This window comes from Portunus trituberculatus, chromosome 17, assembly GCF_017591435.1.
Source record: "Portunus trituberculatus isolate SZX2019 chromosome 17, ASM1759143v1, whole genome shotgun sequence".
NCBI lineage: Eukaryota > Metazoa > Arthropoda > Malacostraca > Decapoda > Portunidae > Portunus > Portunus trituberculatus.
The window spans coordinates 21,688,400-21,714,244 of NC_059271.1; the positions used below are offsets into that span (position 1 = coordinate 21,688,400).

The 25,845-nt window shown below is 38.7% G+C and overlaps 1 protein-coding gene across 4 annotated transcripts in view; it reads left to right on the top strand.

Moving 5' to 3' along the window:
* Positions 1 to 25,845, top strand: part of LOC123504831 (endothelin-converting enzyme homolog) — a 63,270-nt gene that overhangs the window by 30,723 nt on the left and 6,702 nt on the right. For all 4 annotated transcript variants that reach the window (XM_045255688.1, XM_045255690.1, XM_045255689.1 and 1 more), the window contains exons 2-15: positions 7,316 to 7,423; positions 17,545 to 17,689; positions 18,311 to 18,523; positions 18,715 to 18,836; positions 18,939 to 19,094; positions 19,666 to 19,761; positions 20,019 to 20,189; positions 20,308 to 20,456; positions 21,462 to 21,684; positions 22,390 to 22,513; positions 23,043 to 23,247; positions 23,850 to 23,980; positions 25,329 to 25,475; positions 25,681 to 25,817. In XM_045255688.1, coding sequence (XP_045111623.1) covers positions 7,316 to 7,423; positions 17,545 to 17,689; positions 18,311 to 18,523; positions 18,715 to 18,836; positions 18,939 to 19,094; positions 19,666 to 19,761; positions 20,019 to 20,189; positions 20,308 to 20,456; positions 21,462 to 21,684; positions 22,390 to 22,513; positions 23,043 to 23,247; positions 23,850 to 23,980; positions 25,329 to 25,475; positions 25,681 to 25,817 — 2,127 coding nt within the window. The remainder of the gene's footprint in view (positions 1 to 7,315; positions 7,424 to 17,544; positions 17,690 to 18,310; positions 18,524 to 18,714; positions 18,837 to 18,938; positions 19,095 to 19,665; positions 19,762 to 20,018; positions 20,190 to 20,307; positions 20,457 to 21,461; positions 21,685 to 22,389; positions 22,514 to 23,042; positions 23,248 to 23,849; positions 23,981 to 25,328; positions 25,476 to 25,680; positions 25,818 to 25,845) is intronic.

Consider the following 25,845-nt stretch of genomic DNA (forward strand, 5'->3'; position numbering starts at 1 on the left):
GCTACTGTTACTACTGCTACTACATCTATTACTACCAGTACTTTTTTTTATGCAAGAGGGGAACTAGCGAAGGGCAGCAAAACACTGAAAAAAACCTACTTGAATACAAGTTCCCTAAAAGATTCGTAAAGAATTAACCAAAAGACAGGGACAAATGTCTTGAAACCTCCCTCTTAAAAGAAGTCAAGTCGTACGAAGATGGAAATACAAGAGCAGGCAGGGAGTTTCAGAGTTTACCAGAGAAAGGTATGAATGATTGAGAGTACTGGTTAACTTTTGTATTAAAGAGTTGGGCAGAAAAGGGATGAGAGGAAGAAGAAAGGCTTGTGCAGCAAGGCCGCAGGAAGAGAGGAGGCATGCAGTTAGGAAGATCAGTAGAGCAGTTAGCATGAAAATAGCGATAAAAGATAGAAAGAGATGCAACATTTCGGAGGTGAGAAAGAGGCCGAAAACAGTCAGTCAAAGGAGGGGAGTTGATGAGATGAAAAGCTTTTGATTCCACCCTATCTAATAAAGCTGTGTGAGTGGAACCTCCTCCCCCAAACATGCGAAGAGTATTCCAGACAAGGCCCTTGTACAGAGTTAGCAGTTGGAGGGGCGAGAAAAACTGGCAGAAACGCCTCAGAACGCCTAACTTCATAGACGTTGTTTTAGCAAGAGATGAGATGTAAAGTTTCCAATTAAGATTATGAGTAAAGGACAGACCAAGGATATTCAGCATAGAAGAGGGAGACAGTTGATTGTCATTGAAAAAGGGGATAATTGTCTGGAAGGTTGTGTCGAGTTGATAGATGGAGGAATTGAGTTTTTGAGGCATTGAACATTACTAAGTTTTCTCTGCCTCAATCAGAAATCTTAGAAAGATCAGAAGTCAGGCGTTCTGTAGCGTTCCTGCGTGATCTGTTGACTTCTTGAAGGGTTGTTCGTCTCTGAAAGGACGTGGAAAGATGTAGGGTAGTATCATCAACATAAGAGTGGATAGGGCAAGAAGTTTGGTTAAGAAGATCATTAATGAATTATAGAAAGAGAGTGGAGGACAGTGTAGGAATATTACTTAGATAGTAAGGTAGGGAAACACTTAACACTATACTAATACACATATTCTACACTCTCATGCATCTGGCAGCCATACCTACCCACAATCCTCAGAAGGTTTGCATCCAGACCGAGGAGAGGATACACACACGCAAGTTAGCCAGGATTGTTTTGTCACCTGTAGCCGGTTAACGAACAATACACGTATCGACTGTCTCATGGACTTTACTTCAAGCCCTGTGATACTGACAGCTCCACTAACATACGCGGATTCTTATATAGGGCTCTGTGAGATCCCATCTGCATGGCCCAGAACATAGCGCAGTGAACGGCCCACAACAGACAGAACCCTGAGAAACACCACTATTGATGATTTAGGAGAAAAGCAGTGGCCTTCTACCACTACTGCAATAGAACGGTCAGAAAGGAAACTTGTGGTAAAGTTGCAGAGAGAAGGATAGAAACCGTAGGAGGGCAGTTTTGAAATCAAAGCTTTATGCCCGATTCTATTAAAAGCTTTTGATATGTCTAACGCGACAGCAAAAGTTTCACCAAAATCTCTATAAGAGGATGACCAAGACTCAGTAAGGAACGCCAGAAGATCACCAGTAGAGCGATCTTGACGGAAGCCATACTGGCGATCAGATAGAAGATTGTGAAGTCACAGATGTTTGAGAATCTTCCTACTGAGGATAGATTAAAAAAAAAAAAAAACTTTAGACATGCAATAAGCTAATGAGCAGTAGTTTGAAGGATTAGAACAGTCACTTTTTTTTAGGAACAGGCTGAATGTAGGCAAACATCTAGCAAAGCAAGAAAGAAAGGTTAATAGGCATAGTTGAGAGAGTTTGGCCAGGCAAGGTGCAAGCACGGAACCACAGTTTTTGAGAACAATAGGAGGAACCTCATCAAGTCCATAAGCATTCCGTGGGTTTAGGCCAGAGAGGGCATGGAAAACATTATTACGAAGAACTTTGATTGAAGGCATGAAATAGTTAGAGGGAGGAGGAGGAGGAGGGACAAGTCCAGAATAATCCAAAGTAGAGCTGATATATAGCGAAAGTTTGAGAGAAGAGTTCAGCTTTAGAGAAAGATGAGATGGCAATGGTACCATCGGGATGAAATAAAAGAGGGAAAGAAGAAGAAATAAAGTTATTGGAGATGTTTTTGGCCAGATGCCAGAAGTCACGAGGGGAGTTGAAGTTTGGAAGATTTTGACATTTTCTATTTATGAAGTAGTGTTTGGCAAGTTGAAGAACAGACTTTACATGATTCTGGGTAGAAATATAAAGTGCGTGAGATTCAGGAGATGGAAGGCTCAAGTACCTCTCTATCATATATAGCACGAGAACAGGCTGTGTTAAATGAATATTTAGAAGGTTTAGGTTGAGAAAAAGAATGAGGAATATACGCCTCCATGCCAGACACTATCACCTCTGTTATGCGTTCAGCATACAGAGATGGGTCTCTGACACGGGAACAATAATCATTCAAGGGAAAATCAGTATGATAAATCCTCAGGTTCCCCCCAGCTGGCAGAGGCAAAACGCCAGAGGCACCTCCGCTCTGGGGGATCCTGAGGAGGAATTAGAGAAATACGGCAAGATACAGAAAAGAGATTGTGATCAGAGGAGAAGACAAGGTAACAGCATAACCAGAAGGATTAGAGATAAGGAAAAGTTCAAGAATGTTGGGCGTATCTGCAAGACTGTCTGGAATGCGAGTAGAGTGTTGCACCAGTTGCTCTAGAATAAGTCTAGATCATGGAGGATAGCAGTGTTGAAGGCTAGTTCACCAGGATGGTCAGTGAAGGGAGAGGAAAGCCAAAACTGGTGGTGAACATTGAAATCTCCAAGGATGGTGATCTCCGAAAAAAGGACAAAGGAATAGAATTTGTTCCACTTAAGAAGTTGAATAGTAAATTTTTTTACTATAGTCAGATGAGTTAGGGGGAAGATAGACAGCACAAATGAATTTAGTTAGACTATTGAGTCGAAGCCAGATGGTGGAAAACTCGGAAGATTCAAGGGCTTGGGCACCAGAGCAAGTTAAGTCGTTGCGCTCAAAGACCCAACATCCAGCTTGGGAACGAAAATTAGGATAGAGAAAGTAGGAGGGAACAGAGAAGGGGCTACTGTCAGTTGCCTCAGACAGCTTTGTTTCGGTGAGGAAAAGAAGATGAGGTTTAGTAGAGGAGAGGTGGTGTTCTACAGACTGAAAATTCGATCTAAGACCGCGAATGTTGCAGAAGTTATTGAAAAAGTCGAGGGAGGTGTCAAGATAATTTGGGTTGCCACCGAGAAAGTCCGACCTAGGGACATTTCTGGTCCCCACCCCAGAAGAGGACTCCGACTTCTGCTGCTACTACTACTACTACTACTACTACTACTACTACTACTATTAGTATTAGTACTGCTACTACTACTACTACTACTACTACTATTAGTATTAGTACTGCTACTACTACTACTACTACTATTACTACTACTACTACTTCTACTACTACTGCTGCTGCTGGTGCTGCTGCTGCCACTGCTACTACTACTACTACTACTACTACTACTAGTACTGCTGCTGCTGCTGCTGCTGCTGCTGCTGCTGCTGCTGCTGCTGCTGCTGCCACTGCTGCTGCTGCACCTGCTGCTGCTGCTGCTGCTGCTGCTGCTGCTGCTGCTGCTGCTGCTGCTGCTGCTACCACCACCACTACCACTACTGCTGCTGCTGCTGCTGCTGCTGCTGCTGCTGCTGCTGCTGCTGCTGCTGCTGCTGCTGCTGCTGCTGCTGCTGCTGCTGCTGCTGCTGCTGCTGCTGCTGCTGCTGCTGCTGCTGCTACTACTACTACTACTACTACTACTACTACTACTACTACTACCACGTAACACACACACAAGAAAAAAAAGCTAGCGACAAGAACACACACACACACACACACACACACACACACACACACACACACACACACACACACACACACACACACACACACACACACACACACACACACACACAGTGGCTGGGTGACCAGCAGACGATCGTGGTGGTGAATTACACCATATATATATATATATATATATATATATATATATATATATATATATATATATATATATATATATATATATATATATATATATATATATATATATATATGTGTGTGTGTGTGTGTGTGTGTGTGTGTGTGTGTGTGTGTGTGTGTGTGTGTGTGTGTGTGTGTGTGTGTGTGTGTGTGTGTGTGTGTGTATGTGTGTGTATGTTTAATGGACATAGGAACTGTAGCTTCAAATTGGATGAAATTTAGCTGGTAGATTAGGATTTAAGCCCAAATGGCTGAAATCTACTGTATACCAATTTTACCTTTACATTTTTTTTTTCATTTTTCGGAGAGACAAAGTTTTGTATTGAAGAAAAAAAAAATCACAATTTGACGGGGACGGCATCGGTTTAACACAAATTATTTTACGTCAGATTAATGATACGAGTATCACTTGCTCCTCCTTGCCTGTTTAAACTGTGCAGACTCATCATCGTTAGTCCCCTCACGCTGCACGCCTTAATTCCAGTCAGCCCGTACCCCAACCTCTGGGAATGATAACCCTTAATGAAAGAGTCTTCTGGGTTCTCTGTCCCACCTCTCTACGTAACATAACGGCGTGTTGCACTCATCGTGAGCGTTGTTGTGTCACCCTTCTTGGACTTCGGTATATAGAAAAGGGAGGTCACTTCCTTCCTCGCCGCCTTGACGTCTCCAGTCCTAGCTGATAGGTACCCATTTTAACGCTTACACTGCTGCGGCCTTGTTAACCTTAACAAGAACAGAAGAATAGATAGCGCAGAGGATTATTTTTGTCTTTTCCAGCCTACAGAAGAATTTGAGAAACTGTTATACATAAGTGTCTAAAATGTTGTTGATGGATTTAAGGAATCATTTGTCTTGGATTGAAAGGGTTAAGACTGGGTGAACCTATACGGGTGAACATTGTCCCAGAAAAATCTCAGTCGTAACCAATCTCTCTCTGACCCTGCTGAACCTTGCCTGCGCCCTCACCAACACGTGGAGTCTAGTGAAGGTGATGTCCTGTCCTTATTGTCGCCCAAGTTATTGTAGGATTCTTCTCTCTCTTCCACTTGAAAGCTTGTCAGGAAGTGAAAGGAGAGTAAATTAAATCTTTTATATCACTTGCTATAGCTCATCCGTGCAGGTCTTCTGTGTTGATTTTTTCGGCCAACGTACTTTTTAAATATTGCTTCAAAGACCAAACTCCTATTTTTTTTCTTTTTACTGTTTTTTTAATAGTTTACTTAAATTAAAGGGAATACAGTAATGAGTGCTGAAGACACTTCTCTGTCTATAACAACCTCTCCAGAGTTCCTTTAGTTAATATATTTAAGACAACAAACAACGTTATCAAAACAAATATATTAGATGTTTGGTTTATCTATATATCACAAGAACACCGCAGCAACCAGGGAGGAGAAACTGACGCTCATTACTCGTAAATGGCTCTAAAACACACACACACACACACACACACACACACACACACACACACACACACACACACACACACACACACACACACACACACACACTAGTAGTAGTAGTAGTAGTAGTAGTAGTAGTAGTAACAGAAGTACTAATAGTAATAGAAGTAGTAGCAGTAGTGTACACACCGCGTAGTGTAGTGGTTAGCACGCTCGACTCACAATCGAGAGGGCCGGGTTCGAGTCCCGGGAAGCGGCGAGGCAAATGGGCAAGCCTCTAATGTGTGGCCCCTGTTCACCTAGCAGTAAATAGGTACGGGATGTAACTCGAGGGTTGTGGCCTTGGTTTCCCGGTGTGTGTTGTGTGTGATATGGTCTCAGTCCTACCCGAAGATCGGTCAATGAGCTCTGAGCTCGCTCCGTAATGGGGAAGACTGGCTGGGTGACCAGCAGGCAAACCGAGGTGAATTACCCACACAGACAAGACCAGGCGCAGCTAGCGTTGTCACGGTAACCGGCATTACTACTACCACTAGCACCAGCACCCGACTCATGTACCCCCACCCTCAAAGCTCGTCGCCGGATGCTCCCACACTGCTTCCCAGCCTGAGACTTGGGATCGTGTTTCGAAACGCTCTGGACTCTCATAAGGACCATTTGCAAAGGTCACAGAGATGATTAGTCGAGCTCTCATGGATATTTTTCACATTACTGATGTAGAATCCTTGTCAAACTACCACTAGCAACATTAAAACACCCTTGAAAACCCACGATGTCTTCCATTACAGCCTGTTATAAGTAACAGAGATAAGACGCCGGAACACTTGAAAATACCAAGAAACTTAAGACTTGGAGAATACTGTCTTGGCATTAACAGCTTGTCCACCGGAAGTCCTTGGTCCTTCTTGCTATTAGACCTCCGCTTCGTCATCTTCCTGTCCCATTATTTAACGTCATTTTCAGTAATAAACAAACCTGGAGCAGGCAAGGGGAATGGGCTCACACTAATGATAATTAGATTTAATGGGAAAAAAGCGCGTCTTGTAGTTGATATGTAGGTCACATGTTCCCATTTCTCCACTCAGCTCCACTCCTCTCCAGTGTAGCTGTTACTTCACACGACTTCTATCCCTCTTATTATTCTTTTCATTCTCCTTCTTCCTTCTTTCCTAGTTCTCCTACTACTTGTTTTTTCCTTCTCATCCTCCTCTGCTTTCCTTTTTGTTTCTCCATCTCGTTCTTCTACCTCTTCCTTCTTGTTAATGCTATTCATTATATTGCCAGATCTTCCTCCGCAGCACGTCATTACTTATATAGCGGTCATTCCTTAATGTTTTCTGCTGCTATTTATTATAAGTTTGTCGTGCAGGATTGGTGGACTTTATTGACTTTCGGACCAGCGCGAGTGACTGCTACGTGTAATTCGTAGGCGGTATAGGAGGTAATAACAGGAAGGATACTGATACAGGAGTATAAGTGCTGGTTTAAGTCTTTCGCAACTGTGACAAGTTAATCTGATGTAAGCGTGGAATATAAATCTCAAGTCTCACTACTGTTGCTTCTTTTCACACGTGATAAAGAGCTCCTATTACTATATTACCGTGTTTCCTTCTTGTACTTGAGATAAAATAGTCTAGTCTATTGCATCTATTGGATATGAATTTTGAGTTTTTTTGTTTTTTGTTTTTTCATTACGCATTGGGGGTTTCTTGTAAAATAGTCTGGGATAAGTGTGGAGTGTAACTTTATTCATGTGTCTAACGATTTTTTTTCCCCTCTCTCCTCACTCTGTGACAAGATGACGCGGTACAAGCAGCAGACAGATATGGATGACGACAGCAGCTCCATTGGGTCAGCGCGCACCGAGGAACTCCCAACAGGCACCACCACAATCCGCTACCACATGGTCAGTATAAGATGGACTTTATTATATACCTTGGTTTGTACTGCCATGCTTTAGTATCCTCCTTAAACTATGTGTGTGTGTGTGTGTGTGTGTGTGTGTGTGTGTGTGTGTGTGTGTGTGTGTGTGTGTGTGTGTGTGTCATTTCGGTACACTAATTACATGATCAGTACCGCATCATTTACATACATTCTCTGCATTTACTACATAGCCTTTACCACAACACTCAGCTTCACTCCTTAGTTCTTACAAATACCACATGAATGATACCGCTACAACTACACACAACTGCACTTTACATTTACGATTTTTTTTTTTTCCAGTAAGTAGCACCGTATTACTTTATTCAGCGGATAATTTTCCTTTTCAGACTTATTCATTCATCTTGGCCACAGCATTGAATATCCTTACGTCATGATAAAGAAAATAGAATTTTAATGATCACTAGGAATATGCATAATTGGTAGTTAGTCTAAATATTATGTACAGATAGCGGCCGGTAGTATTAACATTTACCTTATCACATATATACATCACACAGTGGCCAGTGTGAATTTAACATACACAAGCCAAGGTGTGCACAATCAAATTCTTACACGGGGATGTGAGTTGCGGATGTGGATGTTCAGCTTTATTCAGCGTCGGTATTATGACTTTGACAGTATTTTAAGTAGAGCGGGGACACCTGCGTCACTCGGCTCCTCCACGTCCAGATGTTGAAAAAAAACATCACAACGTTGAAAGGAACACTTTTCAGGCTACGGGAAAACATGTCTGATGCATGAATCTGATATGGACGCGTGTTTGAAATCAAGGTGAAAATGTTATTCGTTAAAAACTACCTTTCCACTTTTCTAAAGCTGTTTGAACGATGCAGTGTCAGCCCCAGACACTTCATGCATATATTCCATGTGATGTTTGCAAACGTGTATAAGATAAAATACGTACATGAGAACATCAGAACCTAGAGAAAGCCGCTAGAAGTCAGTAGGCAAACACGTGGCAGCTCCTGTATGTAACAAAATCTATATTTACCTAACATACATATCCATAAATATATTAAATGTTCCCTATTGAATTAGAATCAATTCTTGAATGCATTGCAGTTATCTACCGATGGAGTGACAAACAGTTTCTTCACATGAATATAAATTTTGGCTTTCTGTGTCTCCATTTTTTTTTTTCACCCCATCCAACAGTTAACTCTATACAGGAGGCTTATCCGTCCGTGTATAGAGTATTCTTCGCATGCATGGGGGGTTTCCACTCGTACCGTTTTATTAGGTAGGATGGGACTAAAAGTTTTTCGTCTTATCAATTCCTCTCTTGTGACTGACTGTCTTCAGCATCTTTCTCACCGTCGCAATGTTGCATCTCTTGTTATCTTCTAGCGTTATTTTCATGTTACTTGCTCTTCTGATCTTGCTAGCTGCATGCCTCTCCTCCTCTCGAGGCCTCATTGCACAAGACTTCCTTTTCTCACCCTTATTCTATCACCCTCTCTAACGCAAGAGTTAACCAGTACTCTCAATCATTCATCTCTTTCTCTAATAAACTCTGGAACTCCTTATCTGCCTGTGTATTTCCATCTATCTATGACCTGAACTCATTTAAGAGAGAGCTTTCAGGACATTTATCCCTTTATTTTGGCTAACTCTCTCGGCCTTGTTCCGGGACTAGCATCTAAGTGGATCTTTTTGTTTAATCGTTTTTGTTGCCCTTAGTCGGTTTCCCTTTACATAAAAAAGAAGTAAAAAAAAAAAGTAAGAAGATAAGAAAACATTCACGCCACTACATAAACACACACACACACACACACACACAGTCGTTCACACCGTGTCATTATCTGATACGCCCGGCTTCAGCATACTTCACCCATATCTTTATTTTTTATTTTATTTTTTTTTTTTTTAGGTAAACGATTCTTTTTTCCAATGCGCCTTTTTCCCAATAGGTTTTCTTTCTCCCTTTTTTGTTGCCTTTGATTATAACTCATCCTACATTAAAGAAAAGAAAATGGGAGAAGGGTTTGGACTAACCAGGGTCCCGTGGTCACGGAGAGTAGTCACAACATTACCAACAAGCTGCAGCAAATGAGACACAGTCGCCTGTCTCCCTTACAAGCTCCTGCCTGTGCCCTGTGTGCTCGCCTTTAGTGGCTTGAGTCATGGTCATTACAAGGAGCAGCCTGAGTTCGTAACATACGTAGTATCGTACTCTCAAGCATCTGTTGTGTCTTATCTTTACAACCTGCAACAGCCTCTCTGGTGGAAGTTAATGGGTTTTCACGAGATTCCACTGTTTGTTACCATTTCTTCTATAACCTAAGGGATTTCCAAAGGTGTTTTAATTATTCTTTTTCATATGTAAGGAAATATAACCAGAGCTTTTAGGATCAATAACCATGATAAAAAAAATAATGGATTTACTTGCAAGATTTAGGTTTAAGAAATAAATAGGAAAAACTTGTTCTCTAATAGTGGTTGATGAATGGAATGGATACAGTAATTAGGTTGTTAGTATTGTCAATAGAGAGCTTTAAAAGAAGCAAGATTAGACAAATACACAGACAGGGATGTTTATATATATATATATATATATATATATATATATATATATATATATATATATATATATATATATATATATATATATATATATATATCCCACTTTGGGTCTTCATCCAAAATTTAACAAGTGCCTTGAAATTTTCATATTAAAAATGACTCAATAATGGTTTAACTAGAACTATGCTTCGCCTATTAGAAAAATGCCAAATAATTTTTATGGCATTTGTGAATAGTTACACTGTTTTAAAGGCTGATTTTGATTCGAATAACTTTAACAAAGGTTATGCATCGTCAATGAGAAAGCATCTGAAAACCCCAGTAATAATTTCCATGGCCCTTAAAAATCATGATGATTCCAAAAGCTTTTAAAAATACGAGCAAAGAAGAGGGAACTCTCTCTCTCTCTCTCTCTCTCTGTGTGTGTGTATGCGTGTAGGTGTCGCAATGATGAGGCCAATCCGGAGTTAATCATCTTAATTTTTAGCTTAACAGATGAAAGCTTTTTAGTGTTTGTGTGCATACACAGTTTGAACCGAGAGAGAGAGAGAGAGAGAGAGAGAGAGAGAGAGAGAGAGAGAGAGAGAGAGAGAGAGAGAGAGAGAGAGAGAGAGAGAGAGAGAGAGAGCAACTTAAGGATCTGTGTGAATAAGTTTCTTTTTGCATAACTGAGGCTAGACAAGGAAGCTCATCCTTTTTCTTCCTCTTTTTTATCATTCCTCTTCCAACTTCATCTCTCTCTCTCTCTCTCTCTCAAAAACAGTTCCATATCTCATGAGAATCTAGACAGGAACAAATCTTTTTCATCGGTCACACGCGGCGGTAATGCTGCGTTGTATGCCTTCACCTTGAGAATGACATGGAATAATGCTTAACGAGATCCGTAAGCTATCCTCGCCAACAGATCAGTCACGTTCTACATCCCGTGAGTGGAGGATGGATCACACCACTGCTTCTCTCTCACACACACACACACACACACACACACACACACACACACACACACACAGAGCTTAGCTCGGGCATTTAATACACAAATAGGTAAATACACACATGAAAGAGATTAAAGTAACCAAGTTTGAAATAAAAGAGTTAATGAAGAAATTGGATGAAGAGAAGGCAATGGGACCGGATGAAGTCTCAGGCAGAATACTGAAAGATTTAAAAAAGGCATTTGATTAAGTGCCACATGCAAGATTACTGTGGAAGTTAGAGGAGAAGGGTGGCTTAAAAGGAAGCACATTGAGATGGATGGAAAATTATTTGAGGGGGAGAGAAATAAGGACGGTAGTTAAAGATCTGAAGTCCAAGTGGAGAGCAGTAGAAAGTGGAGTGCCGCAGGGGTCAGTATTGGCGCCAATACTTTTTCTCATATATATAAACGACATGCCAGAAGGAGTGAACAGCTACATAAATCTGTTTGCGGACGATGCGAAGCTGTGCAGGGTTATAAAGCAAAAAGAGTTTTGTGAAATACAGTCATACCTCGCCCAACACGACAGTTACGTTCCTGAGCTCGTCGTGTACGGCGAAGATTCGTGTTCGGCGAATAATAGGCCCTATGGGAAAATGGGGGTTACTTTCCCAGATCCTCCAAAAAAGTTTTTTACCAAAAAGGCTGAAAAAACAACAATAAATGAAGTACCAAGTACACATTTTATTTAATTATAGTACTAGTACCTTTAGTTTATTTGCTGGTTGGAGGGGTCTTGAAATATGAAATGATGGGCCTCTGACTGGCAGATGCTTCTATATGGCGTAAGGTCTCCTTGTAGGGATGGGATCTGTTTCAGTGAAGAGGGATGTTGCATCTTCCATGACTTTCAGCAAATTACGAAGAGTCCAAGACGCTTGGGAGGGGAGGTCAAGTGCATCCAGCGGGAGATTCAAATGGAGACCAAATGGTGCAATCGCGAGTCAAAGTCGTGCTCAGCGAAATATGAGATATTTTACCGATTCGTGTATACGCGAGTTTCGTGTTCGGCGAGGTATGACTGTACTGCAGTGAGACCTAAATAAGATCTGGGAATGGAGTAAAAAATGGGAGATTGAATTCAATGTGGACAAAAGCCATGTAATGGGAATGGGAAAGAGTGAAAGACGACCAGTGGGAATCTATAAGATGGGAGATGGAGTAGAACTGGAGAAAGTAAAAAAGGAAAAGGATTTGGGAGTGACGATGGAAGAAAATAATCAACCGGCAAGCCATATCGATAGAATTTTCAGAGAGACATATAATTTGCTAAGGAATATTGAATTAGCATTTCACTACATGGACAAAGAAATGATGAAGAAATTGATAAGTACTATAATAAGACCCAGATTGAAATATGCAGGGATAGTGTGGATGAAATAGTAGTTTAAACAAGAAATATTGATGACTTTAAGGCTAAACTGCATGACTATAGGTATGGAGACAGGACAGCACGAGCATAGGTCTTTTCCTGTAAAACACAACTGGGTAAATACAACTAGGTAAATACACACACACACACACACACACACACACACACACACACACACACACATCTGTTTGCAGACGATGCGAAACTGTGCAGTTATAAAGCAAAATGAGGATTGTGAAATACTGCAGGAAGACCTAAATAAGATCTGGGAATGGAGTAAAAAGTGGGAGATGGAATTCAATGTGGACAAAAGCCATGTCATGGAAATGGTTAAAAGTGAAAGATGACCAGTGGGAATCTACAAGATGGGAGATGGAGTAGAACTGGAGAAAGTAAAAAAGGAAAAGGATTTGGGGGTGACGATGGAAGAAAACAATCAACTGGTAAACCATATAGATAAAATCTTCAGAGAGACATATAATTTGCTAAGGAATATTGAATTAGCATTTCACTACATGGACAAAGAAATGATGAAGAAATTGATAAGTACTATAATAAGACCCAGATTGGAATATGCAGGTATAGTGTGGACCCCCCATAAAAAGAAACATAAAGAAGCTGGAGAGACTACAAAATATGGCTACAAGAATGGTTCCAGAATTTGAAGGGATGACATATGAGGAAAGACTAAAGGCTATGGATCTACCAACTCTGGAGCAGAGAAGGGAGAGAGGGGATCTGATACAAGTTTATAAATTGATCAACGGAATGGACCAAGTGGATAATGAGAAACTGCTCCTGAGAGAAGAATATGACAGTCGAAGCACAAGATCACATAGTAAAAAGCTGAGGAAGGGAAGATGTCTAAAAGAGATATAAAAAAATTTAGTTTCCCGCAAAGATGTGTTGAGACGTGGAACAGTCTGAGTGAAGAAGTGGTGACAGCAACGAGTGTTTCAAGAAAAATTGGATAAGTGTAGATATGGAGACGGGGCCACACGAGCGTAAAAGCCCAGGCCCTGTAAAACTACAACTAGGTAAATACAACTAGGTAGGTAATACACACACACACACACACACACACACTCATGGAAATGGAGATAAAAATATCCGAAGGGACTTGAAGAAAGAGGAATGTCTTAATCTAATTGACACCAGGATGAAAGAAGTGAATCATGAACATCTGGAGGTACAAAGGTCGTTTAGGGAGATAGTAAAAAAGCAGGAAGAGGAAAATAAAGAGATTACGCAGAGGGAAATGGTAAAGGCACTAAAGGAAAATGAGTATGTGGTGAGAGATATTGCTGAAAAGAAAAAATGTGTGATCATAATAGGATTGCGGAGGAAACTAACAGGAACTGGCAGGACAGGAGGGATAAGGAAAATGACAAGATTAAGTCTTTACTGAACAAGATCTCTGTGGAAGAAGAGGACCTATATGCTGAGGTAGAAGAAAGTGTGAGATTGGGAGCTTTTGAGGAAGGCAAGAATAGACCATTAAAATTGAAATTAAAGTCTCAGGTGGCAGCGGAGGCCTTGTTGAGGAGGGCTTGGAAACTTAAGGACTCTGAGGAAACCAAAACAATTTACATAAGAAGAAATATGTCACAAGATGAGAGAATGAAGATGAAGGAGCTAGTATCTGAAGTGAAGGAGAGGAATGACGAAAGAACAGAGGAGGAAAAGATCAAGTTTTTGGAGGATGAGAAATGGGAGGCTAAAGAAGTGGTGGATAAAACAGACGGAATAGGCATTACATGGAAGAACGAGACTAGGAATGGAATAAAAGTGACTTACACGAACATAGATGGATTTCTGTCTAAGAGGCTAGAATGTATGGATTACCTAAGAAATAACGAACCGGACATAATGTGTGTAGTGGAAACAAAGCTAAGGCCGAAATAAAGCTAGACTGGTTTGTTGTAAAACACTACAAAGTATGGAGAAATGATAGAAAAATAAAGGTGGTGGTGGTATAATGGTTCTTACTAAGGAAGATCTGATAGTGAAGGAGGTGAACTATAGTAAGAGAAATGAGGAAGTGATAAGTATGCTTATAACAGATGGCAAGAGGGACATTAATATTATAACAGTATACATACCACCCAGAACCAGTGCTTGGGAATATGAACAGTACCAAATGGTGATGAGAAATACTCTAGACAGAATGAAGCAAGAACTCAACAGAAAGGATAGAGTGATGATAGTTGGAGACTTTAATTGCAAAGAAATAGTGTGGGAAGACTACGAAGTGGTGAATGGTGGTGAGTGGGCAGAAGAATTGTTAAAGGTAGCAACAAATAACTTGATGGCACAGTGGGTGAGATCACCAACAAGGTGCAGGGGACAAGATGTTGCAGCAAGGTTGGATTTGGTATTTACCAGGGGAATCTCTCTAAAAGAGGAAATTGAACATGAAAGTCCCTTGGGGAAAAGCGATCATGATGTCCTAAGCTTTGAGCTGGATACAGAATTAAGCACGAATAAGATTGTGGAACGCAGGGAGGAAAAATTAAATTATACTAGGGCAAATTATAACCATATAAGGGAGTTCTTTAATGAAATTGACTGGTCCGTGGTATACCAGGAAAGAGATATGCAATTGAAATACGATAAATTTATGGATTTGTATAACTCTGCTGTGAAAAGTTTGTGCCATATTACAAGAAGGGGACTTTAAATAATAAACAGTGGTTTAATAGAAATTGTGAAGAAGCAAAAAAGAACAAAGAAAAGGCATGGAAGAAACTTAAGAAAAACAGTGATGTATTATCAAGGAAGGCTACAAAACAGCAAGGAATAGATATGTTGAAGTAAGGAGAACAGCACAGAAGGAATATGAACAGAGGGTGGTGGAAAACTGTGATAGTGACCCAAAATGTTTTACAAATTCATAAATGGAAAACTAAATAAAAGGGAGGCAATAGAAAAGGTAAAAACGGGAAGAAGTATATGAAGATGCTGGAGATATAGCTGAAATTTTGAACGACAACTTTTGCAAAGTGTTTACAAAGGAGGAGCATTTTATGGGAGGAAGGCCTACGGAAATAAAGCAAATGCAGGACATCATGGTTACTAAGGAAGACGTAAGGAAAATTATAAGCAATCTGGATATTAATAAATCAATGGGGCCTGATGGCATATCTGGGAGGTTGCTAAAAGAATGTAAGGATCAATTGTTGAACCCCATATTTGATATTGTGGATACCTCCATACGAACAGGATTAGTCCCGAAAGAGTGGAAAAGAGCTGACATTGTGCCCGCTAAATTATAGACCAGTATCGTTGACTAGTATATTGTGCAAGGTATGTGAAGAAGTAATTAAAGCTAAGTGGAGTGAGTATCTAGAAAGTGAAAACATTCTGAGTGAAAGGCAGTTTGGTTTCAGAAAAGGAAGATTGTGTGCATCCAATTTATTATGTTTTTATTCAAGAGTGACTGACATACTGCAACATAGAGAGGGATGGGTGGATGCTATCTACCTGGACTTGAGAAAGGCCTTTGATAAAGTACCACACAATAGACTGATGTGGAAACTAAAGATGACTGGAGGAGTAAATGATAAACTAGCAAAATGGATGGAAAATTACTTAATGGGAAGAGAAATGAGAACAATGGTGAGAGGAAAGAAGTCCGAGTGGAAGAAGGTAACCAGTGGAGTTCTACAAGGGTCAGTGCTGGGTCCCATCATCTTTTTGATTTATGTTAATGATATGCCAGTAGGAATTGACATGTTTGCGGACGATACTAAAATTATGAGGAGAGTAAAGAATGTGGAAGATTGTAACAAGTTACAGGAAGATCTTGATAAAATATATGAGTGGAGTAAAGAGTGGCAGATGGAATTTAATATAGAAAAGACCCATGTTATGAAAATGGGAAGAAGTAGATACAGACCAAACAGGGATTACAGGCTGGGTGATGAGAAAATTAAAGAGACCAATGAGGAGAAAGACTTAGGAGTAACCGTGCAAAACACTTTGTCACCGGAGAAACACATTAACAAGATTTTTTTGGAAAACATACAACATGCTTCAAAATATTGGCCTTGCATTCCACTACCTAGATGAAGGAATGATGAAGAAGATATTATGTACCTTAATAAGACCCCAGCTAGAATATGCAGCATGTGTCTGGTCACCGCATATGAAGAAAAATGTGAAGAAGGTAGAAAGGGTACAAAGGCTGGCAACAAGGATGGTACCAGGACTCAGGGAGTTAGACTATGAGGAAAGACTGAGGAAGCTGGGGCTGACCACATTAGAAGAGAGAAGAACAAGAGGAGACATGATAACTATGTATAAATTGGTGAACAAGATTGACATACTGGATAGAGAGTTGATAAAGGTGACCACAAGTAATCATCTCCGAGGACATGGAAAAAAGCTAATAAAGGACATCTGTCTAAATGACGTGAGAAAATACAGTTTCCCGCATCGTAGCATTGATAAGTGGAATAAACTGAGCAGTCATGTCGTTGACGTGGTGTGTGTCAATCAGATGAAAGAGAGATATGACAGGAATGGACAAGGAGACAGGACACAGAGAGCTTAGCTCGGGCCCTGTAATACACAAATAGGTAAACAAATAGTAAATACACACACTGTAATCAGAAATCCTTTGCCTTCTCACTATGACTATTTTCAGAGGCTACACTTGTTAATTTGTCCCTGTGGCCTTGAAAAAAATGCACTTAAAAACCTGCCTAACTTCATCTAGAGCAGTAGTTCCCAACCAGCAGTCCATGGAAGAATTTCAATGGGTCCATAAAGATTCTACTTATTCTTAGATTTATCATACTGGAATTAGGAGACATGTGGCTCAGAATGAAATTCATACTACTGTATACAATCCTTAAAACTGAGTGCTTAAATGCTAGAATTGCTCTACATTAGGTAACGGTATCAGGGGTGTGTCAAACCCACGGCCCACGTGACAAATTTGGCCCTTGGGATGGTCATGAGTGACCCGCTTAACATATTTTGTTGTAGGGGACCACAGGTGAAAAAGTGACTGGAAAGGGGGAAAGGGACAAAAAAGGTTGGGAACCATTGATCTAGAGCCTTTTGAAAGTTGTAGAGGTGCAGCGTTGAAGTATTTCAAAATATGGTAGAGAGAGAGAGAGAGAGAGAGAGAGAGAGAGAGAGAGAGAGAGAGAGAGAGAGAGAGAGAGAGGAGAGGGGATGAGGTAAAAGTGTCAGTGTCCCTCAGGGTTCGCACTGGTGGCGGTCTCGCACTGGCTTAGAAAAGTGCCTGTTGGTCGGATGCCTCGTGCTGTTGCTGCTGCTGCTGGCACTCATGGCCATCCTACACTTCAAAACTAGACCCATGTCCATTCTGCTACCGAGTTCTACAGGTTTGTTCTGTACTCGTCATTCATGAAGTTTTGTGAAGATTTCTGTCTATATGCTTACCTACCCTTTGGCTATATATTTATCCTGTCCCTCTATCTATTTTGTCAATATCTTTTTCCAATTCATACCTGAAATTTATTATAACTAATGAAGAAATATTAAGATAATTTTTCCCAAGGATTGAAGTCCAAATCTATCTACAACTAAATCACACACAAAATTATATACATACTTACATAAAATACTATACAATAAAAGTAAATAGAAAATAATTAAAAGATATCAATCAAATAAATAAAATATATGAATAAATAATAAGTAATGCAATGAAATAAATCAATGAATAAATAATGCTTTGGATACTAATCTGAGTGCCTGAATAGAGCACTATCTTACATACCATAGGAAATGAAAAATAATTTCAGAAGTGTCTAAGGCACTCGGATTCCATGAAAACACATCCTTGCTATCATTTTCTTATCCTGTCAAATCCATAAATTAAATTTTCATGTCATGTAGCCAGTTTGTTACTTAACACTCCATTTCACAGATTTGGTCTTTTATTAGAAATATAGATGAAATAACTTTATAGCACCAGCATTTCAAAAGTTTGTATTTTACAGGTGCAAGCAGATTATGCCTGAGCCATGACTGTGTGATGGTGTCTGGGGCTGTGCTCAGTAACATGAACCTCAGTGCTGATCCATGTGAGAACTTCTATGAATATGCTTGTGGGGGATGGGTGGCCAAGAATCCTATTCCCGAAGGGAAGCCAATGTGGGGAACCCTCAATAAACTGGCAGCAGACAACAATATAATTTTACGGAGGGCTTTGGGTAAATATCTTTCTTTGCCTTGAAACATATTTTGACAACTACTTTTTTTCTACAGGGGTCAATCATTTTCTTTTTTTAATGATGGAAAAAATTTTAGATAACCAGTGATCTTTATGAGGATTATATCTTACTATCCTTATTATTGTTCTTTGATTTGAGCATCCCTACTGAAGAACTTTTACGCCTTACAGAATCAAATGTGACCTCCAAGAGTGAAGCAGAGCAAAAAGCTCGAATATTTTACCAGTCCTGCATGGATGTCAACAAAACTATAGAGAAACTTGGAGCTACACCTGTGCTGAAGATGATCAAGGTAAGACTGAAGTACACTAGTATTAGGTTGAATAAGAATACACTGGATACATAATTAGAGATGCAGTCATTATATTAATTTTTGTGTGTGTGTGTGTTCCAGCAAATGGGTGGGTGGTCCATCACAGGTAACTGGTCTACTATTGACTACAACCTGACCAAGGATGTGATTCTCAGCAAAGTAGAGTTTATCTCTGGTGCACTCTTCTCCTGGAGGGTCAGTGAAGACTACAAAAACTCTTCCTCACATGTCTTACTGGTAAATATCCTACAGTCTTTATAAATTTTGTTACACTTGCTTATTTAATAATTTGATGATATTCTGTCACTCATAAGCATATGACAGGATGTTGTGTGAACCTAAATTTTTTTTTCTTCCAAAAACAGAACCCATCGCTGATCCAAAGATAAATCTATAATCTATTGCAATGAAATGCTAATGGAGTATTTCTTCTCCCAAGATTTGTTTCTTTACAGCCCATTATTATGAAAATCACAAGGCAGCTCCAAATCTGTGCAGTATATTTTAATATCTACATATTCTTTGGCTCCATTTGAATTTGAATTTGTCCAACACTTAGCCATCAACAGCTTGCAATATTGTGTACACTATGCGTATTGAAAACAACTAATGTCCAAACTAACACATTATTTATATGCCAAATTCCTAGAGTTTTCATACCTTCAAAGAATCATGAAGTAAGACCTGTAAATTATCTAAAAGAGCACATGTGAATTTGAAATCAATATTACCCTCATACAGTATATCTTTTGATAGCAGTATATGACTACTGAATTATCCCCACATAACTTTTCCTTCTTTTTTTCAGTTTGATGAAGGTGGTCTTTTTCTACCAGCAAGAAACTACTATCTCAATGAGTCAGACAAAGATGTAGTCAATGCTTATGAGGACTACATTACAAAGGTAATGAGATTAATGGTTTTAACAATCTTTCTTTACAGGTGATTTCCTTAGACATATTCATAGATTTATTTAAGTTATTAGACATTTTCTTTTCCATAATATGAGCTTATATGATTACTTTAGGCATTAAAAGGGATCCTGAATTGGATAACTAGGAAGATGTTGTCCATGATCAAACAGGCCCTTCATGTAATATAATATTCAATAAAAGTGGATTAATTATTGTAACTGTGATAAAATGCTAAACAAATGCACAGATTGGAGTGCTGTTGGGAGGCCAAGAGAACGAGACTCGCAAAGCAGCTCAAGGCATTGTAGATCTAGAACGAAAGCTGGCCAAGATCTCTACCCCAGATGACCAGCGCAGGGATGACAATGACCTGTATCACCCCATGACAATCAACGAGCTTGCAGAGCTGGCCCCATTTGTAAGTATCCCTTTAAGGTGCCACTACTTAGAAATGTGCCAAACATACATAAGTGTTGGTGTTGGATGCTGGGCTTAAAGTTTATCTATGAAATACTCAAATAAGAAATTTCTTTCAGATGGACTGGAAAACATTCATTCTATCCCCATTCAATGAAGTACCTAATCCCATTGGTGACAATGACAAAGTAGTTGTTTATGCCCCAGATTACTTGAAGAATCTCACAATCATTCTCAATGAAACACAGTATTCTGAAGAAGGAATCATGTAAGTGTTATTTATTTATGTTGCTCACCTTGATTAATAAAATAAATAAAAAGGAAAAAGAAAAAAAAAAAAAATAATAGGTTCTTTGTAAGTCACTTTAGTACAATAATTCCAGACATGAAACAGTTTGGGTTTTGATTATTCTTTACTCTTGAATTAAGCAATATTTATGTACATAATCTTATTTAGAAACAAAGATAATCTAACACTGAAACTCATCACTGAGTGTTAGAGTATGAGTGTAGTATAGGTAATATTACTGTTATGTGGCAATGGTCAAATATTATCTTAACTATCTCATACCATTTTGGCCTCTATACTGTAACACTGCTGGAGTCAATACATGGAGATGATGAGAATATGTGGAATGCATTATGTTCCACACATAAGGAGAGTGAAGCTAGTTCAAAGTAAATTCATTAAAGAGGCATAATTAAAAGTTATTCTGGTTGAGGTATTAAAGTGGCTGGAGGATATGGAGAAAATCCATATAGTCAGTAATTATAGTAAGAATACTGAAATTGGCTATAAAAATGTTAAATGATTAAAACAGTGATCAAATTGCTAGTTCAAATTCAATAGGTGGCTTTAGAAGACAAATGAAAAATTGTAATCTTATCAATAGGAATAAATAGATATATGTATATGAGTATATAATGAATATTATCAAGGGAGTATCACAGGTCTTGCAGCTTTCCTTTTATTCTTTTGAGAAGGTTTCATAAGGAGGATGGCTGAGTAAGGTAACTTTGTTGGCATTTGGTAAGAATTGGAGAGCCAATAAGTATCTATTAAGAGATCCACTGCTAAATAATTTCTAGTTATTAGAATTAAGTTACATTTACTTACATCAAAGGTTTTACTTTCAACAAACAATATTAGAAGGTACAAAACTGACTTTCTCATGCTAAGCAAATAATGTCTGCTTCTTAACTGTCTACAGAAAATAAATTTGTGAAAATTTTCATTATCACTTCAAATATACCTTTACTTGTTTTACATCAGAGACCTCCACAACTACTTGGTATGGCAAGTTGTCCAGAACTACGTTGATTTCCTGTCTCAGGAATTCCAAGAGGCAGCAAAGGTGATGGAGAAAGCCTTGATGGGAGTTGTGGGGACAGATGAAGTGTGGAGGGAATGCGTCATGCAAACAAGTAATGCTCTTGGAAAGCCAGTAGGAGCCATGTTTGTACGAGAAGCATTCAGCAAGGATCTAAAAGATATGGTAAATGGTAATTCTTTGGTCAGAGTGATAGTTTATGAGTAGTCTTTTTCCAAATTCATATAATTTTCATTACTCAGTTTGGTTCCATTCACAAACTTCAGATTTTTTTCTCCAATCCATGCCTTCAGTAACTCCAAAATCAACCTTCTCTTGAACTCACCTTTTAAAAGTATGAAAATCATATACTCATTCAGATCATACCTTATAGCAGCATATCATTCCAAGACGTCATTCCTTGCTGGGGGAGGTGAAGGGAATATTTGCAGGAGTCATCTCATGTGTAAAATTCAATGAATGATGAATGAAGTGAAGGGTGTGATGTGGTCACTGTGGATCTTGAGATTCATGCAGTAGAGATATTTATTTCATGTGTTTGTTTTGTGAGTATTATGTAATGGTAAAAGTAATGAAAGAGTATAAATAAGGAAGTTTAGTAAGTTTGTTAAAGATAAAATGAAAAGAAGAGCTGCAAAGGTGGACTGGATAGTGTGTGTATGAAAGGAGAAGGTCCCAAAAAATTGAGATGGGCAACAAACTAAAATATCTCAGAGGGAGGTAAGAAAGTTGAGAGGAGTAATGTAAGAGGAAACTTCCAACACAAATAGGTCAATGGAAACTTCTGTTATATTAGATACTTCAGCAAACAGAAGAGTAACAATTGATGACCTGTGTATTTTCTATATGTGATTCAACATCTCTTTGCAGGCTGAAGATATGATAGACAGAGTTCGCAAATCATTTGAAGAAAACTTGCAGTCTGTGACATGGATGGATGAAGAGACTCAGAGAAAAGCTATTGAAAAAGCAGTTTCTATATCTGAAATGATTGGTATGTCAATTTTTTTTTCTTCAGTGTTGTTCAATGTTTACTCCCAAAGATTTTAATGACAGTATTTTTATAGGTAGCAATTTATCTAATATATAGCATTAACTTTCATAAAACTGTAATTTACAAAATATATTAGTAGTATTCTGTTGTTGATATGATTACTAAATCTTCACTAGAAAGATGCATTTGAAGGACAACAACAGAAACTGCTTCTTCCCAAAGCAAAGATTTTTTAAATATGGTCTAGTATTATGACAATTAAAATCAAATTAAACATAGAAGTAAAAAAGCTTAAGTAGTATACCTTTTTCATTATTGTTTAAATATACATTTTTAAAAAATCTTGCTACAGTAAAAATTATGTAATATTTTTAAAATTAATGAAGCCACAAACTGCTATTGTGTCACACTAATATGGAGTAGTAAATGAGATGTTGGATATTATACACTCTGGCTTACTGGAATTTTGTGATAAATCGAAAATGAAGATACTGTACTATAGATTCAACAATATCTGTTCATCTCCCAGGATTTCCAGATTATATACTTAATCCAGAAGAACTGGATAAGGAATTTGCAGGATTGAAGATAGTGAAAGATAAATACTTCCAAAATAACAAGAAAATCAGGGAGTTCACCATGAAGAAGGAGCTGGCTCGCCTCAAGAAGGCAGTCAACAAGACGCGATGGGACATGTCTCCACCTACTGTTAATGCCTACTACTCACCATCCAGGTGAGGTCAAAGACTAAATTTGAGTATGTTTATATTAATATTACTCCTGAACTATAAATTGCATAGTAATGGGTATGAGTTTGTCTCTGTCTATTAAATGAAAACACTACTGTATCCCTAGTCATCAAGTCAAGAAAGATTTGTTGTCCTGTACATATTTACAATATGCTACATATCACCTTTGATAAATTTTCTGTTAAATATCACAACTGTTTTGTATAATATTCATGACAATCCTCATCCTCATCTGTATGTATGTACACACTAAAGACCTGATATGTTGTGACTTGGAGCAGGAGTAGAGAAATTTATCTGAAGTCACAGTAATCTCCCATGAAAGACTTTAGCTGTGAACTGAACCTTACAGATCAAGTCAAGATGATTACAAAATTCTGAGACAATTTTGGATGGGCTTGACTGTTGTAATTTTGTACAAACTCCATTTAGATGAACATTAGGTCTTTCAATTTTCCCTTGCCAAATAAACTTCCTGAAACTATTTTCTTTCTTTGTTCTCTATGAAAAGGTATTTCTCTTTCTGTCTTATCTCCAAAATAACAAACAGTAATATTTAATTTTCATAAATATATTTCTTGCTGCAGAAATGACATTGTATTTCCGGCTGGTATTCTTCAAGCACCATTTTTTGATAAGAGAAATCCAAAAGCTCTTAACTATGGAACTGTTGGTGTAGTGATGGGCCATGAATTGGTGCATGCCTTTGATGACCAAGGTGAGTGTGGTGAGGCAATAAGGAAAAGCTTCATGCACAAATAAACATTAGTATATGTGGTTTTATTATCTTTAAACTTAATATTTCTTATGGCTGCTATATATTTTGCACATAAATGTCAGCAGTAGTATATTTATGGCTTTAAGCTCAACTATGCAATCTAGTTTATTGCAGGTCAAATAACATAAAGATCTCCACTTTTTTCTTGATGATGCAAACTTGTAACTGTATATGTATACAATGATTGCATTTGTGTCCTGTTACAGCTGCATTCATGCTTATTTAGTAACAGCCAACTAGATATCTTGTTATGAGTTTAAGCTTCGTCTAGGCCCAAGTTTAAGGTTTGGATGGATAATAAATAGTGCTGGACTTCACTGCAACTCAATGGCCACTGGCTCAGTTTGTAAGCATGAATTTTAAACTTCTTTTAATGAATCTCAATTAACTGCCATAGTGTGTCTAGTTATGGATGCTACAATATTGGCAGTGGTAGGATTACCTGAAGGCAATGACATGTTAAAATTATATAATTGTACAGTGAATTATAGTTGTACAACGTTTCCCAAAGAGGAGACATCGCTGGACTCACTGAAGAATGTAAGGGCCATGGTTGTATGGATTAAGCCACAAACCACATCAAGCTCCCCTGAGACATTTTGGTAGGGAAATTACATTTGGTCTGATTTCTCCCATTGGACTTACCTTGTACAGTTCCTGTTGTCTAATTTGATTTTCTATTATGAATACATACAGGTTGAACCCCGCTTTAACGGCACGCGATTTACCGGAATCCTGTGTTTAACGGCAAAAATTTCCGGTGGGAACATAGTGTTGTCTTTAACGGCATTTCGGCATTTACCGGCATCGCCTAGTACCGATTCCGCCGCACCAATGTACCGGCGCTGGTGTGCCGCTCCAACCCACATGCAGTTTCCTGCCACAAGCGTTATTTCCCGCCTAGACAGCATAGAGAGAAGACGTATTCGTTTACTTTCGTCCTAGTCTTTGTTAGTTCGGTGATATATTTTGGCAAAAAGTGAAACTTTTTATTTTCTATTATTTTCTTATATTTTTAGTATTTATCGGCTTTAACGGCAAAATCAATTTAACGGCAACGGCAAATCCCCGAGCTTGCCGTTAAATCGGAATTCAACCTGTATATGGAAGTGCTCCCACATTGCAAGGTATATAGTGCTCCTCTGTGGAGGAAAGCAAATATGTATAGGCAGTATGAATTAGATACAGTATTTGGAGATTATTGTTTTCACAGGAAAATTAATTTGTTAATTTGTGGTTGTAAGTGGTTTTAATTTGCATGAAACTTATTCAGCTCACACACTTTCAGGGAGAAAATATGACAAGGATGGAAACCTGAACTCATGGTGGAAGAATGAAACTTCAGAAAAGTTTAACAAATTATCCACATGTTTTGAAGACCAGTACTCTTCCTATGAATTTCTTGGAGAACATCTCAATGGAAAACTCACACTAGGTGGGTGATGCAAGTACTCTCGACTCAATCTATTCTCTTGTTTTCTATCCACGTTACCAAACCAATACATATTACATAGTCACTGCCTTAATACTACTTCTAATTTCAAGTTTGCATTAATTGGGTATATATTCTTTTCAATATATGCATGTAATTTTATTTATTTTTAACTGGAAGTAAAACATAACTGACTGCTTTGATCCAGGAGAAAATATTGCTGACAATGGAGGACTAAAGGCAAGCTTCCAGGCCTACAAGAAGTGGCTAAATGAGAATGGGCTAGAGGAAGCTCTGCCAGGCATTCCATCCAACTACAAACTTTTCTTCCTTGGATTTGCTCAGGTAAATGACAGACGGTGTTCCTTTTTCA